At 43.1% G+C, this 13140-nt stretch overlaps 1 protein-coding gene across 1 annotated transcript; it reads right to left on the reverse strand.

The window, feature by feature from the left end:
- Positions 1 to 21: 21 nt before the first annotated feature.
- LOC5565506 (ubiquinone biosynthesis O-methyltransferase, mitochondrial) lies at positions 22 to 1145 on the reverse strand. Its single transcript, XM_001649793.2, has 2 exons — positions 916 to 1145; positions 22 to 858 (listed from the first exon to the last, which is right to left on the reverse strand). The coding sequence occupies exons 1-2, from the start codon at positions 1002 to 1004 to the stop codon at positions 66 to 68; spliced, it is 882 nt and encodes a 293-aa protein (XP_001649843.1). The 5' UTR covers positions 1005 to 1145; the 3' UTR covers positions 22 to 65.
- Between the last annotated feature and the right edge of the window lie 11995 nt (positions 1146 to 13140).

The raw sequence follows: 13140 nt of genomic DNA on the forward strand, positions 1-13140 counted from the left end.
ATGATTGAAAATAAAGTCATCTAAATTTAAGCACTACCAAGCAGCTTCTTTATTCTAATAATGCTTCAATTATCGACTAGCTTCACCGCCTGCAAGGCATAATTTATGTCCATTCTCTTGCACCAGGTCCAGCTGTTCCTCCAAAACTCATACGACATTCCATGAACCAGTACCGTTGTGCAGTTGAATGATTTCAAGATACGTTCAAGATCCAAAGGCGCGATAAACTTGTCCCAATCGTGCGTATTCTCCGGGACCAGCTTCAAAATGTACTCCGCTGCCACTATTCCTCCCACCCACGAAGCGGTTGTCTGATTGAGCGTCGTAATAAAAATCGATCCACCCGGTCTGAGCGCCATTATGCAATGCTCCAAAAAGGCAGGTTTATCGTTGACGTGTTCCAGAACTTCCGAGGCTATGACCGCATCGTACCTTTCAACGTTCTTCTGGGCGTGTTCTTCAACAGTTTCCACCAGATACTGAATTCTTGGGGAAATTTTCTGATCACGTTCCTTATGTTCTCTCGCTACATTGATCAACTTTTCGCCGGGATCGATTCCCACGACGTTGGCATGAATCCTGGCAAGGGCCTCCGTAAGGATTCCACCTCCACAGCCAACCTCCAGGATATTAACTCCCTTGAGTACCTGTGGCGATTGAATTTGCTCCTGTGGAATCACATTTGTGGCAATGAGACCATCGCGAATCAGTGGAACCCGAAGGGAATTCATCGAGTGCAGTCCTTTGAGTGGCCCCGTCGGATTCCACCATTCTTCGGCCATTTTGGCAAGCGTGTCCACTTCTCGTTGGTCAACATTTGGGGGATTTATATGAGCCGTTGTTTCCTGAGACAGATATCTACAAGGCAAAGAAAGGTAGGTAAATAAAGTTGCACAAATTTCGACAACTTCTTACCTCTTTGGCGACAACGTCACGGTAAAAATGCGATGTGGTTTAAGTACCAACATTTTAGTAAATCTTAGCGATAATCCTGAGTTGAACATTGGTATAAATTTCTTGAGTTAGATTAATAATTTTACTAAAGAAAGCTAGAATACTAATTTTGGTGCAAAGCCGCAGCAGATTTTTGTCAAAGTTTTATATAAACGACAACAAAAATATTTACAAAATCGAAACGGTTCATTTCTCAGGTAAGAAGTACTAGAAGAAAGTCAAGATGGTTATCACATTCGAGGCATCGTTCAAAAACTGCGTCCAAAGAAAAACAGTTAAGCCCCACGCACAATGTGAGCGGCAGCGCCAGGTCCGTCACACTCGGGCTCAGATTGGGTACCACTTCTAGTACTGCATTTCGTCCCTCGGTAATGCAAAAGGTACCCAAGTTTGACAGATCGCAGTACACTTTTCACGGCATTCTAGATTACCTTATGAGCCATAAAATTTTGGGCAACTGAAAGGGACATGGAGGTCTTTAATTTGTCTTTGGCAGCGCGGTACAACGGCATAACGGCAAGCCCATCTTGAGCTACACTCTACTTGTCAAGTCAATGTTGAAAAGGATTTGGTCTATATGGGATGGATAAGTAAAGTGTAGATCACGATGGGCATGCCGTTTTGCTTAAAGCTAAGTATGCTGTTCCGCCAAAGACAAATTAAAGACCCCCATGTCCCTTGCAGTTGCCCAAAATTTTATGGCTCATAAGGTAATCTAGAATGCCGTTCAAAGTGTACTGCGATCTGTCAAACTTGGGTACCTTTTGCACTACCGAGGGACCAAATGCAGTACTAGAAGTGGTACCCAATCTGAGCCCGAGTGGGACGGACCTGGTTCCGCTCAAGAAAAGTAAAAATTTCTGCCCAAGAAATGCTCAAGAAATTTCCTACAGTGAGCTCCATTTGAATTGACATTTCTTTTCAACTGCGTACAGCGATCAAAGAAAAATGCTTTTCTTGAGCATTTCTTGCAAGAAATTTCCCACACATTGAGATAGGCGATTATTTTTCTGTTGAAGTGCATACTTCGCTTAAGGCAAAATTTATGAAATTCGATAGTCCAGTTCGCTGCGTGTATGGACCGATGCATGAGTTCACTAATTTGAAGTTTGAGCGGTGCCAAATTCACTCGATTCCATGGTCAGCTAAATAATACGGCATCGCTCAAACGTCAACTAGTGAACGCATGCATTGATCCATTAGTGCATGATTATTAGTACAGTCGATTCTCCATAACTCGATATTCAAGGGACCATCGAGTTAGGGAGGTATCGAGTTACAGAACACAAATCCAGTGCAACTGCGATCCAAGGGACCATCGAATTAGCCATGAAAAACAAATTTAACTATGGTTCTCTAACTCGATATCGACCCGCATAAAAAAAAATCAATTCGCCTTATAACCTCAACAGTTTGTTAAGTTTGTTACTTCTAACCGTTAAGGTTAGTGTATCACAAACAGTTGATTAAATGTTGAACAATTTGAAACTTAAAGCTTTTGACTATTAAGAACAGTTTGAGAAAACCAATGCAAAAAGTTGATAATAGATTATAATGCTCAGTAATTGTAAAATTGTATAAAGATAAAAAATGTTGAGAAATGGTAGAAACACACTGCCATCTTTCGTAAAATGGTTTGAGCTAATATCTGAATGACACACATACAAACATGTATTTCACAATATGATACTTTTATTCAACAGTTTGGCAAACAGTTGTATGTATTGATATTAGGGTTCATTCATATATTTCATAACGCTGAAATTGGTCATTTTGGACACCCACCCACCCCCTTGTAACGCTTTATGTATGAATATTATTCAGTTTTTGTATGGGCCGTAACAGTGTTTGGACACCCACCCACCCCCTTCAGCGTTATCCAGCTTTTTACGCTGGCCTTAAAACGACAAGGGGTGATTTGGTTTTGACACATTTTGCGTACAGATTTTATAGCGAAGTCTTAGTAGGCAATGATTTTATTTTGTTGATTGAACTGTCAATAATTTTCACCTGATTTGTTATGCAGCTACAACATCTTCGTATTTAACAAGTTATACTTACATCAACCATTATTCTATAATCTTGAATTATTTTTTAATATTTTAGGTAATCATTTATTAGGATTCATCAGAAGACATCCGATGTGAACGAATTTCAGTATATTATTGGATTATTGGCGCAAGATTACATCGTCACTATCCCGTCAAATGGGGCCCTACCACTATTTTTCAGCCATTCGTTTCCGATTATCGGTGTTGTTGAAAGTCTAACCCTTTTTGGACAGATAATTACACTTTTTGAACAAAAGCAATGCGCTTCGAGCTAGCAATGGAGTTGTGAACCGATCGGTTTTTGCGTTTTCCAATCATCGGGTGCCGAAATAATACATTTAGATAAATAATATAGGTATTTACTAGAGACCACAACTAACTCAGAGCTTTGAAGAGAAGCTAGCTGCCTTCGCTAGTGAATTATCCTTGTAAGAAAATATACTTCTTCCTCGCATTACAAAATTTTTAAGGTCCATGGTAAGCGGCCGTATATTACGTCCTCAGGACCTTAATCTCCATTGTGAAATGACCCAATCCCACATCGCTATATTCTGCACACATTTGATAGGCTCGCTCAAGAAAGCCATCGCAATATCGGAGCCATTTTTTTGTCAAATCACTGGCATACATCTAGGTTCAAGTAGGACTTTGTAATTTGAAATTCCTATTCAGTTTGTGAATTTAGCTACAATCCAGTTTCATCCACCTAAAATAAATAACATTATTGCAAACAGTAAAAGAAAAAAAAGGATAAAACATCTGAAGTATTTTTTAAGTTTTTGGTCTCCTGGATACACGAATGAAAATATTTGTTTTTCGTCAACATGAAAATTTGCTCAACTCCAAAGATTGCTATGATCCAACTATAAAATATTATGTCAGAGGCAAGAAATGTCAACTGAGGGGTTATTCAAAATTTATGGCATGCTAGCGTAAAAAGCTGGATGAAATTTGTGAATGGGCCCTTAGTGAGCACACTATATCAAGCGTGTGCTAGAATAAGGGCGTAAGTCGTATGATCGATTTCTCTTCATCGATCCTCTCTTCTGTGAATAAAGGTGACAAGATGCAAGTTCGTCAGCATTTTTTCACTTTAGACAGCTTGGCAGTGATGCAATCTTGCGTGCTGTAGAGAAAAACTGCGGACAAACTTCCCCCCAAACGTCCCCCCTGTGGACAAGCTTGTCCCCTTTATACACAGAAGAGAGAATCGATGAAGAGAAATCGATCATGCGACTTACGCCCTTATTCTAGCACACGCTTGATATATGAAAATTTGCAACATTTTGCTGTAAACTGTCATGTTTATTTTTGTTACGAGTGAAACGAGGTGGTAAATTTCTAACTATTTATTGAAATATTGCAGCGCACATTTTAAATCCACATCCAGCGGCGGTAACGCGCAGAAGATATGCGCGCAATTCAAACGCAACGTCAAAATTCAAGTAGGCTTGGATTTTTTCGTTCTTCATGGACGCAAATGTTACAAATTTGCTAAATCTGAAACATTAGGTGATTTTTATTATCACTGCGACGGTATATCGACATTTCCAGATAATCGCATTACGTGGATTTATCTTGCAGAGCACAATAAGTCTATCTTGATTGAAGGCTCGTAACTGAATGATCTTCATTTCTGCTTTTCGCAGTCATCTTGGTTGCGCACCCAAAGCATGGCATACTTGGTTGCACAACTAGTGGTGGTAACATCTCCCCCTTTATTTCAGTACCGGATGTAGTCTTCCAATCTTCTTGGTATTCTGGAGCATCTGGTTGAGCGAGGTGTATCTTCTTCATTAGGTTGAGCTACGTAAACGTGTTGGCCATTGGCTATATGCAGATCACTGAAAATATAAGGGTTTGTTCATAAATTTCATAACGCTAAAAATGGCTATTTTCGACACCCACCCACCCCCTCGTAACGCTTTTTATATGAATATTTTACAAATTTTGTATGAGCCGTAACAGCACGAGGACACCCACCCATCCCCTTCAGCGTTATGAAATTTGTGAATGGGCCCTAACTGTCAGTCATCTCCCACGTGGCAGCAAACAGTTGACTGTTGGTAAGATGGGCAGTTTTCAGGGATTTTTTTCATCGAAAAGCTGAAAGATGGTCACATTTACGAAATTTGTTTCCCCATTTACTTCCACTTGAGCTATTAAAATAGAAAAATAAACTGAAAAACATTATCATGTTTTCATAATCAAAAGAAAAAAGGAAGCGAACTCCGAATTTCGAGCGTTCGTTCGCTGTGCGTAATTTACTCATTGATTTTGGTTTACAAGACATTGCTCAATAATGAATACAACCTATTTGCACAGGAAATGTGCTTCATGAGAAGGGGCCAATTTTGTGCACCCGCTACTTATTTTTGAGCGGAACAAGTTTAGCGTGAGGTTGATAAACAAAAACCAACGAGCGAGTGAATTTTGTTGCTGGATTTGACATTTTGTTGTGTCTACAAACATTCAATGCAGGGATGTTGTAAAAATTTTGAGAAATCTCCACTTTCTACATCCAGGGTTGAAACAACTGTGCCGCACGACAAAATTCACCTCAAATTCCCAAATTTTCAAAAAATTGTAAGAAAATCAGGAGTGCATACAAAAAATATCTGAAAGCGCCAATAATCATTAAAAAGTATCGCCTTTCGAAGCAAAATATACAAATCGGGGGTAAGGTCTGACGGAAATGGTCTATTTGTCAATTGGTTTTCATTTGTTCTTACGGATCACATCAATACATGTCCATTTCACTATATGTTACATTTATGGAACAGTTCGGCAAACAGTCACTCGCCCAATGTATTTGTTAACTCACATTCTGAATAAACACGCCTGAAAAAAAAGCACGTTGGATATGTAAATTTCACAGAACAATTAATGTTTAATTTACGTTTTCACACAACTTGATTAATATTTTTTTCATGTGACATAATTTGTGTACCACCCTTACATTTTTTTAACGCATTTGGTGAATAGTCACCTTTTTTTTCTTTTGTAAAGAAAACTGAACTACGCTAAATGAAAAGAATTAAGGCCCAAACGCAATGATAGCGGAACGGCAACGGAATGCGGTACCGGTTCGCCAGCATGAAGCACACCATCTCGACTGAGCTGACAACGAATAAAATTGAACAAACACTGAGTAGACAAGCTTGTTGTAGTTCATGCTGGCGAACCGGTTCCGCTTTCCGTTGCCGTTCCGCTATCATTGCGTTTGGGCCTTTAATCCCATTAGCAAAATGTATAAAATCGTGTATAATGTTTTGAGCGTGCATCTTTTCAGTTGCATGTGAAAAAAATATAAAACAAAAAAATACAAACCGTTCGATTGATTCAACACCTCAAGTAAAATTAAAGCGATTAAAGTTTTAAATTGTGATATGTGTTTAATTCGAAGAGCAGCGAGTTTGTACCGGCACCTCCACTAGTACGTAAATGGTGTGATACAGCGCTAAAAGCAGTTAAAGCTTAAACAAAGGCGCTACTGATGCCTTCATTGGCCTCCCAGCCATAAAATGGGAGAAAATGCAACGGAATTCGATTCTTCTCGACACTGTTTAGTACGGAAAAGCTAGACCGGACAGGATTGGATCAGCTAAAGCCGTTGGAATCATCAAATAGGTGAGCTCGCGAATTTTATTATAAATCAGAAAAAGATAACCAATGCTCGATGTTCCTGTCAGGTTTTCTACCATCTAACCGTATCTGCCGGATTCATGCCTGCAGAGCTAGTACCAGCTGGAAGCTTATGTGTCGATTGAGCTGAGACGTCTCTGCCGGAATAAAACAAACCGTTATGTCGGATTTAATCAACCCTGCCTAGAATGTTTTGCTGACGAAATGCGGGGAACGTGTCCCGGGAGCCGGCCGTCTTCAGCATTGAAGTGACTAGTCTGCGCTGTTGATTTTTGCAAAAGAAAGACAATAGTGTTTAATATTCAGAATGAAATTGTGTATGAACTTGATTCCCATGTAATAAATAAGAAAAATTTGTCCATTTTGTATACGTGTATTGCTTCTTATTCGGCATATGGTGCTTTACGGTAGAAAATGGATAACCCAAGGTGCGAATAAAGTATTTTCATTCATTTTTAACTCGAAGTGAGTAAAAAATCGTTGTTTGCTGGTAAATCATTTTCTCACGAAAAGCAATATAATATTCATCCATTATTTCCATACAATATAATCACAATGCAACAGTACAGCATAGTGTTAAAATACCACATGGCACCATAAATATATAATTTAACGTACAGTATTTGCTTCTATTTAAATTTTATAGTTTGACTGTATCAAACCTATTTTGTAGATTGTAAAATGGATAAAAAAATGGATAGTTTGTCTACCATTTAACGAATTGTAAACGAAAAATTTTGTTCGCGAAAATTGTCGTTTTATAATGGTTACATAACTTAACCGCCTATTCCCCATATTGTTATTTTCCCAATAACAATTTCCCAAACTGTAAAACCCGTTTGCGGTACGGTTGTTTTATTGTTAATTTCGATGTTTTACCAAATTATTCAGATACTGTCGTAAATGGTTGTGGATGTTCTGGGAAATTGTTTCATTATGGTTCATAACTATGCGGGTTACGCTTTTATTCTAGCCAAAGACAAATTAAAGACCTCCATGTCCCTTGCAGTTGCCCAAAATTTTATGGCTCATAATGGGCTCAAATTTCATAACGCCAAAAATGGTCATTTTTGATACCCACCCACCCCCTCATTACGCTTTTTGTATGAATATTTTACAATTTTTTTATGAGCTGTAACATTTGCAAGACACCCACCCACCCCCTTCAGCGTTATGAAATTTGTGAATGGGCCCTAAGGTAATCTAGAATTGAGCTCTCGCCGAGCGGTGTCACGAACACGTGCGCAAATTTGCTGGTTGAAAACACTGCCGTTTGATTTTGCTGGGAACAGCTGATCTTTGTTTATATTTTCAACTAGCACTCTTTAGGTAGTGTTGGTGGTATAAAACGTGTATGTACACGAGCGCAGAAACCACTATGCCGTGAAAAGTATACTGCAATCTGTCAAACTAGAAGTGGTACCCATTCAGAGCCCGAGTGTGACGGAACTGGGAGAGTCGTTGCGGTAAGACCGAACAGATAGACTTAAATTAGCAGATATTTGTGAAAATTTCAATTTATTCTCGAAGTCTAACTGTTAGCTGTTGGGAGTGCCGATAAAATTGTTTATTTTAGCTTATTTAGTATTGTTTTCACGTTAAAGTATGGAACATCATTTTGATTCAAATGCCGAACACTGTGTGCATTCTGTCTCATATTCCAAACACCTTGATTCAAATTCCGAACAGCACGAATGAATCGTATTCAAATGAATAATTTCGCAAATAAATTTATCAGAGCTAGTTCTACTGGTCTCGAACTAGAGAATCATCACTAATCCAGAGGTATAAAATAGATTAGAAGACGTTAGAATTGAATTGCAACTGACTGCCTTTTCCTTTTAATTTGATGACATATTTCAGCGAAACATTTCAGCCACATCGCCATACAAAAACCGAGTGTTCGGAATATGAGTCTGTTCGGAATTTGAGACAAAACGGTGTTCGCACCCTTCGGATGCGGGTAAAAACGATCTCACAGTATGTCGGCTCGCAACAAACTCAACTAGAAATATATTTACAACATTTACGTTAAACCTTATTACAAACAATTAAATACAAACGACTTACAATCTAGTTTTTTCCCTTCGGCCACAATTGCTCCTCTTACTCTACCTCCGGGTGTGCAGGGTAATCGGTAAACAACGGTGACGAATAACTAACGTCACTACTTGGCTACAGCTCGACGATATTCTATGTTAAACGATCACAATAGAACAAACAAATTACAGGAAACTTCACTGGCAAACACTAATTCTTGATGGAGAAAACACCATCTTCCACCGCAGTTGCCTTTCTAATTGATCACCGATCAGCTGCGATGGCTGTTTTCTCCCTCCTTTTGCACTCTCCGTTAATCAACATTTATGCTGCACAACAACAACAAAACAGAACACGTTCACGGTTGTGCTCTTTCGCAACAGTGGGCCGCGGCGTTGCAATTGTGAACAGTGGGCCGCAACATCCCCCCACCCGTAAACCCTGTGGCTGCTTCTCGGGTGCGGAACAGGGATTACTCCTCCGAGTCGATCTCCAGAACGGCAAGCTTTGCTACCGGCCTAGTTTTCACACCTCTGCTCGTCTGCACGTTCGCCGAACGAATCCGCCCGTCCTTTCCGGTGAACACTTCCTTCACAATGCCTCGCTCCCAACTACTTCGCTTGTCACCTTCAGCAACAAACACCAAGTCTCCGACCGCCACTTGTCGTCGGTCGACGAACCATTTCGTCCTCTTGTTCAGCGTCGGCAAGTACTCCTTTTGCCAACGGTCCCAGAAACCATCCGTCAGAAACTGTGCTCGATTGTAACTGCTCCGCAATGTATCGGCCAAATCTACGGGATCTCTTGACGGCAGACACTCCAAAGTCGAACAGCCACGCAGAAAGTGGTTCGGAGTTAGCGCTTCCTGGTCCTCTTTCACGTTGGTGGACACGTACGTCAATGGGCGCGAGTTCACCAGGTATTCTGCTTCTACCAACACCGTCTGCAGGATTTCATCCGTCAGCTTCCGTCCGTCGGTGAACGCCTTCAACGCCTCTTTCACCGAGCGCACCATTCTCTCCCACGCACCACCCATATGTGGTGCTGACGGTGGGTTAAACGTCCAACGGGTCTTCGAACTGGTGAAGGTATCTGCACATCCCGCGTTTATCTCTCGAACTAGGTCTCGGTTTGCACCCCCGAAGTTAGTGCCGTTATCCGAAAAAATCTCGGTTGGACTGCCACGTCGCTTCACGAACCTCCTGATCGCCATTTTGCACGACTCCGTCGTCAGGCTATACGCCACCTCCAGATGCACTGCCCGCACTGTCATGCAAGTGAAGAGTGCCACCCATCTTTTCTCCTTCCTTCGTCCAATGGAGACATCTAGTGGGCCGAAGTAGTCGATACCGACGTAGGAGAACGGATCTACCTTCGCCGCTAAACGCTGTCCTGGTAATGGTGCCATTCTCGGCACAGTTGGCTTCGCCTTCTGAATCTTGCACCACATGCATCCACGTATCACCTTGTCGACCTGCACTCTTAACGTCGGGATGTAAAACCGCTGCCGGATTTCATTCACCACGGTTTCTCTGCTGCTATGGCCAAACTGCCGGTGGTAATGCTCCAACAGTCTCTTCGTCACTACGTGGTCCTTCGACAAAACGATCGGGAATCTTGCATCGAACGCTGCATACTCCGCTGCTCCGGTTCGACCTTCCATCCGAACGACTCCGTCTTCATCCAGAAACGGTGCCAGGCGAAACAACGAACTTGACCGTTCGAGAGGTATCGCTTCCGATAACGGCAACTCTTTGTTCTTCAGCATTGTCCTCACTTCATCGGCGAACTCGTCTGCTTGCACCGCCTTCCACAAGAGGACCTCCGCCGCATGGTATTCTTCCTGCCGCAACGGTACTTCATCGCTCGAGATACCTCCACCATCGGCTTTCCGCAATGCTTCAATCGGCTTCTTCTGAATACGACGACGACAGTTGGATACGAAGCGGAACATCGTTGCTATCGTCCGGACCATCACCGACCATCTTGAGATGTGTTGCATCCTCTCCATCAAACCTTCGGGCAACGCAATGTAATGGAACAGCACACTTGCTCGAAGTTCCTCGGCGACCTCTACTCTCGGACGGTTCTGTTTCGGCCAATTTTCCTCTCCTTGATACAGGAATTCCGGTCCTTTGTACCATCGGTTGCTCGACTTTATTTCCGTTTCCTTTCCCCACTTCGTCAGATCGTCCGCTGGATTGCTCTTCGAGTTGACCCAACGCCAATCTTCTGGATTCGTGGTGCTGATGACCTCTCCGATTCGATAAGCGACGAACGGTCTGTATCTTCGTTGATCGGACTTCACCCATGACACCACTGTATCTGAATCACACCACAGGAACCTCTTCAACACGGGAAAGGAATGATTTTCGCAAATCGACTTCATCATCCGAGCACCAAGAATAGCGGCCTCCAACTCCAACCTCGGGATAGACAAGTACTGAAGTGGAGCCACCTTCGCCTTCGCCTCGATGAATGCGCACTGAACGACTCCGCCGTTCTCGAACCTGAAGTAGGCAACGCACCCATAGGCCTTTTCTCCGGCGTCGGTAAACACGTGTAGCTGCACTGTCTGGTACGCCTCCGACTCTAGTCCACCGAGATAACATCGTGGAACTCGAATTTCGTCAATCAGGTGGAACAGGCTTGTCCACTTCTTCCATCTCTCATAATGCTCTTCGGTGAGCTTATCGTCCCAGCCGATGCAGCTACGCCACACGTCCTGCATGATGATCCTTCCCTGTATCAACAGGGGAGCGAGAAATTGTTTCGGGTCAAACATGCTTGCAATACACCTCAATGCAATCCTTTTCGTAGGCCAGGCGTTTTCTCGGATGTAGGCCTGAAGGTCTTGTCGAATCTCCGTTGAAAACACGAAATTATCTCCTTCCGGGTCCCACAATACTCCGAGAACTCTCTCCGTGGGGCAGTTCTTGTCGACTTCTAGCGGCTTCGCCGCACACTTTGGCCCTCCGAGCTGCCGCAGAACTTCCTCCGAATTACTGACCCAGTTGCGAATCTCGAAACCTCCTTTGGCATGTACTCGGCAGACGTCACTGGCCTTTCTAACTGCTTCCTCTTCGGTGTCGGCGCTGTCAAAATAGTCGTCGACGTAGTGCTTCCGAACAATCGCGTCCGCTGCTTCTGGATACTGTTCAGCATGTTCTTGAGCATTCAGATTCTTCACGAATTGCGCAGAGCAAGGCGAACAACTCGATCCGAAAATCACCACATCCATCACGTAGATTTCCACTTCTCCATCCGCACCAGGGAACAGGAATCGTTGTGCTTGACGATCCTCCGGTCGCACCAGTGCTTGGTGAAACATTTCCTTTATGTCACCGCCGAATGCTATCCTTTTCTCGCGAAAGCCATTAATCACCGCTGGTAACGAAATAATCATGTCCGGTCCTTTCAGTAGCATATCGTTGAACGACACTCCATGCGCTTTAGCGGCTGCATCCCAGACTAATCGTACCTTGCCCGGCTTTTTAGGGTTCGTTACGTAATTCAGCGGCAAGTACCACTCTTTACCTTTCGGCGTCTCGTTCAACTCTTGCTCAGTGATACGATGTGCGTAACCCTTGACCAGATAATCTTCCAACTGCTTCTCAAGAATCTGACGAACTCCAGGATTCCGATTCATTCGCGCTTCCAAACTCCGCATCCTTCTCAAGGCCATGTCGAAGCTTTCCGGAAATGTAACATCATCTTCCTTCCATAACAGTCCGGTCTCGAAACTTTCGCCAACCCTCCGGGTAGTCTTCTCCAGAATCTCGCGTGCTCTGCGATCTTCATCCGACTCCAGGCGAACAGGGGAAACTCCAATTTCTTCCAGCTGGTAGTGTTGTTTCAGCAGCTCATCTAACCCTTTATCTGTCTTGCTACACTCTTCGCACGAGCATCGATGATGGCCCAAGAAATGGACTCTGTCTACGACCTTCGCTTGCTGTCCATACACTGCCCAACCAAGCTTGCAAAGCACGGCAACTGGTTCGCCGCATTCTCCGATCCGCGAATCTAGCGGAGCGATCACATGTAGGTTGTCGATTCCTAACATGATCTTCGGTACACTTCTGCCATAGCTGGGAATATCGATGTGGTCCAGGTGCCTGAACTCATCCACTAGCTGTCTTGCGTCCATCTTCTGTGTAGGGAGGTCTAACCTATGCACCGTGTGGGCTTTCACCAGCTCATACCGCTCCCTCGAATTTATGGCGGATATCTCCAGCACCACCTTCTTGGATTCATATTCTGTACGCTGCACCCCGTTCGTCCAAGTCATCTCCAACGGTTCTATCGGCCCGTCAACACCTAGCATTTTCGCCAACTCACTGTCGATCATGGTAACGGACGATCCTTCATCGATCAACGCAAGCGTGTCGACCTTCTTCTTCCCATTGTACAGCATTACCGGAATCATCCTGAACAACACTGCTCGGGTTTC

This window comes from Aedes aegypti, chromosome 3 (assembly GCF_002204515.2).
Source record: "Aedes aegypti strain LVP_AGWG chromosome 3, AaegL5.0 Primary Assembly, whole genome shotgun sequence".
Lineage (NCBI taxonomy): Eukaryota > Metazoa > Arthropoda > Insecta > Diptera > Culicidae > Aedes > Aedes aegypti.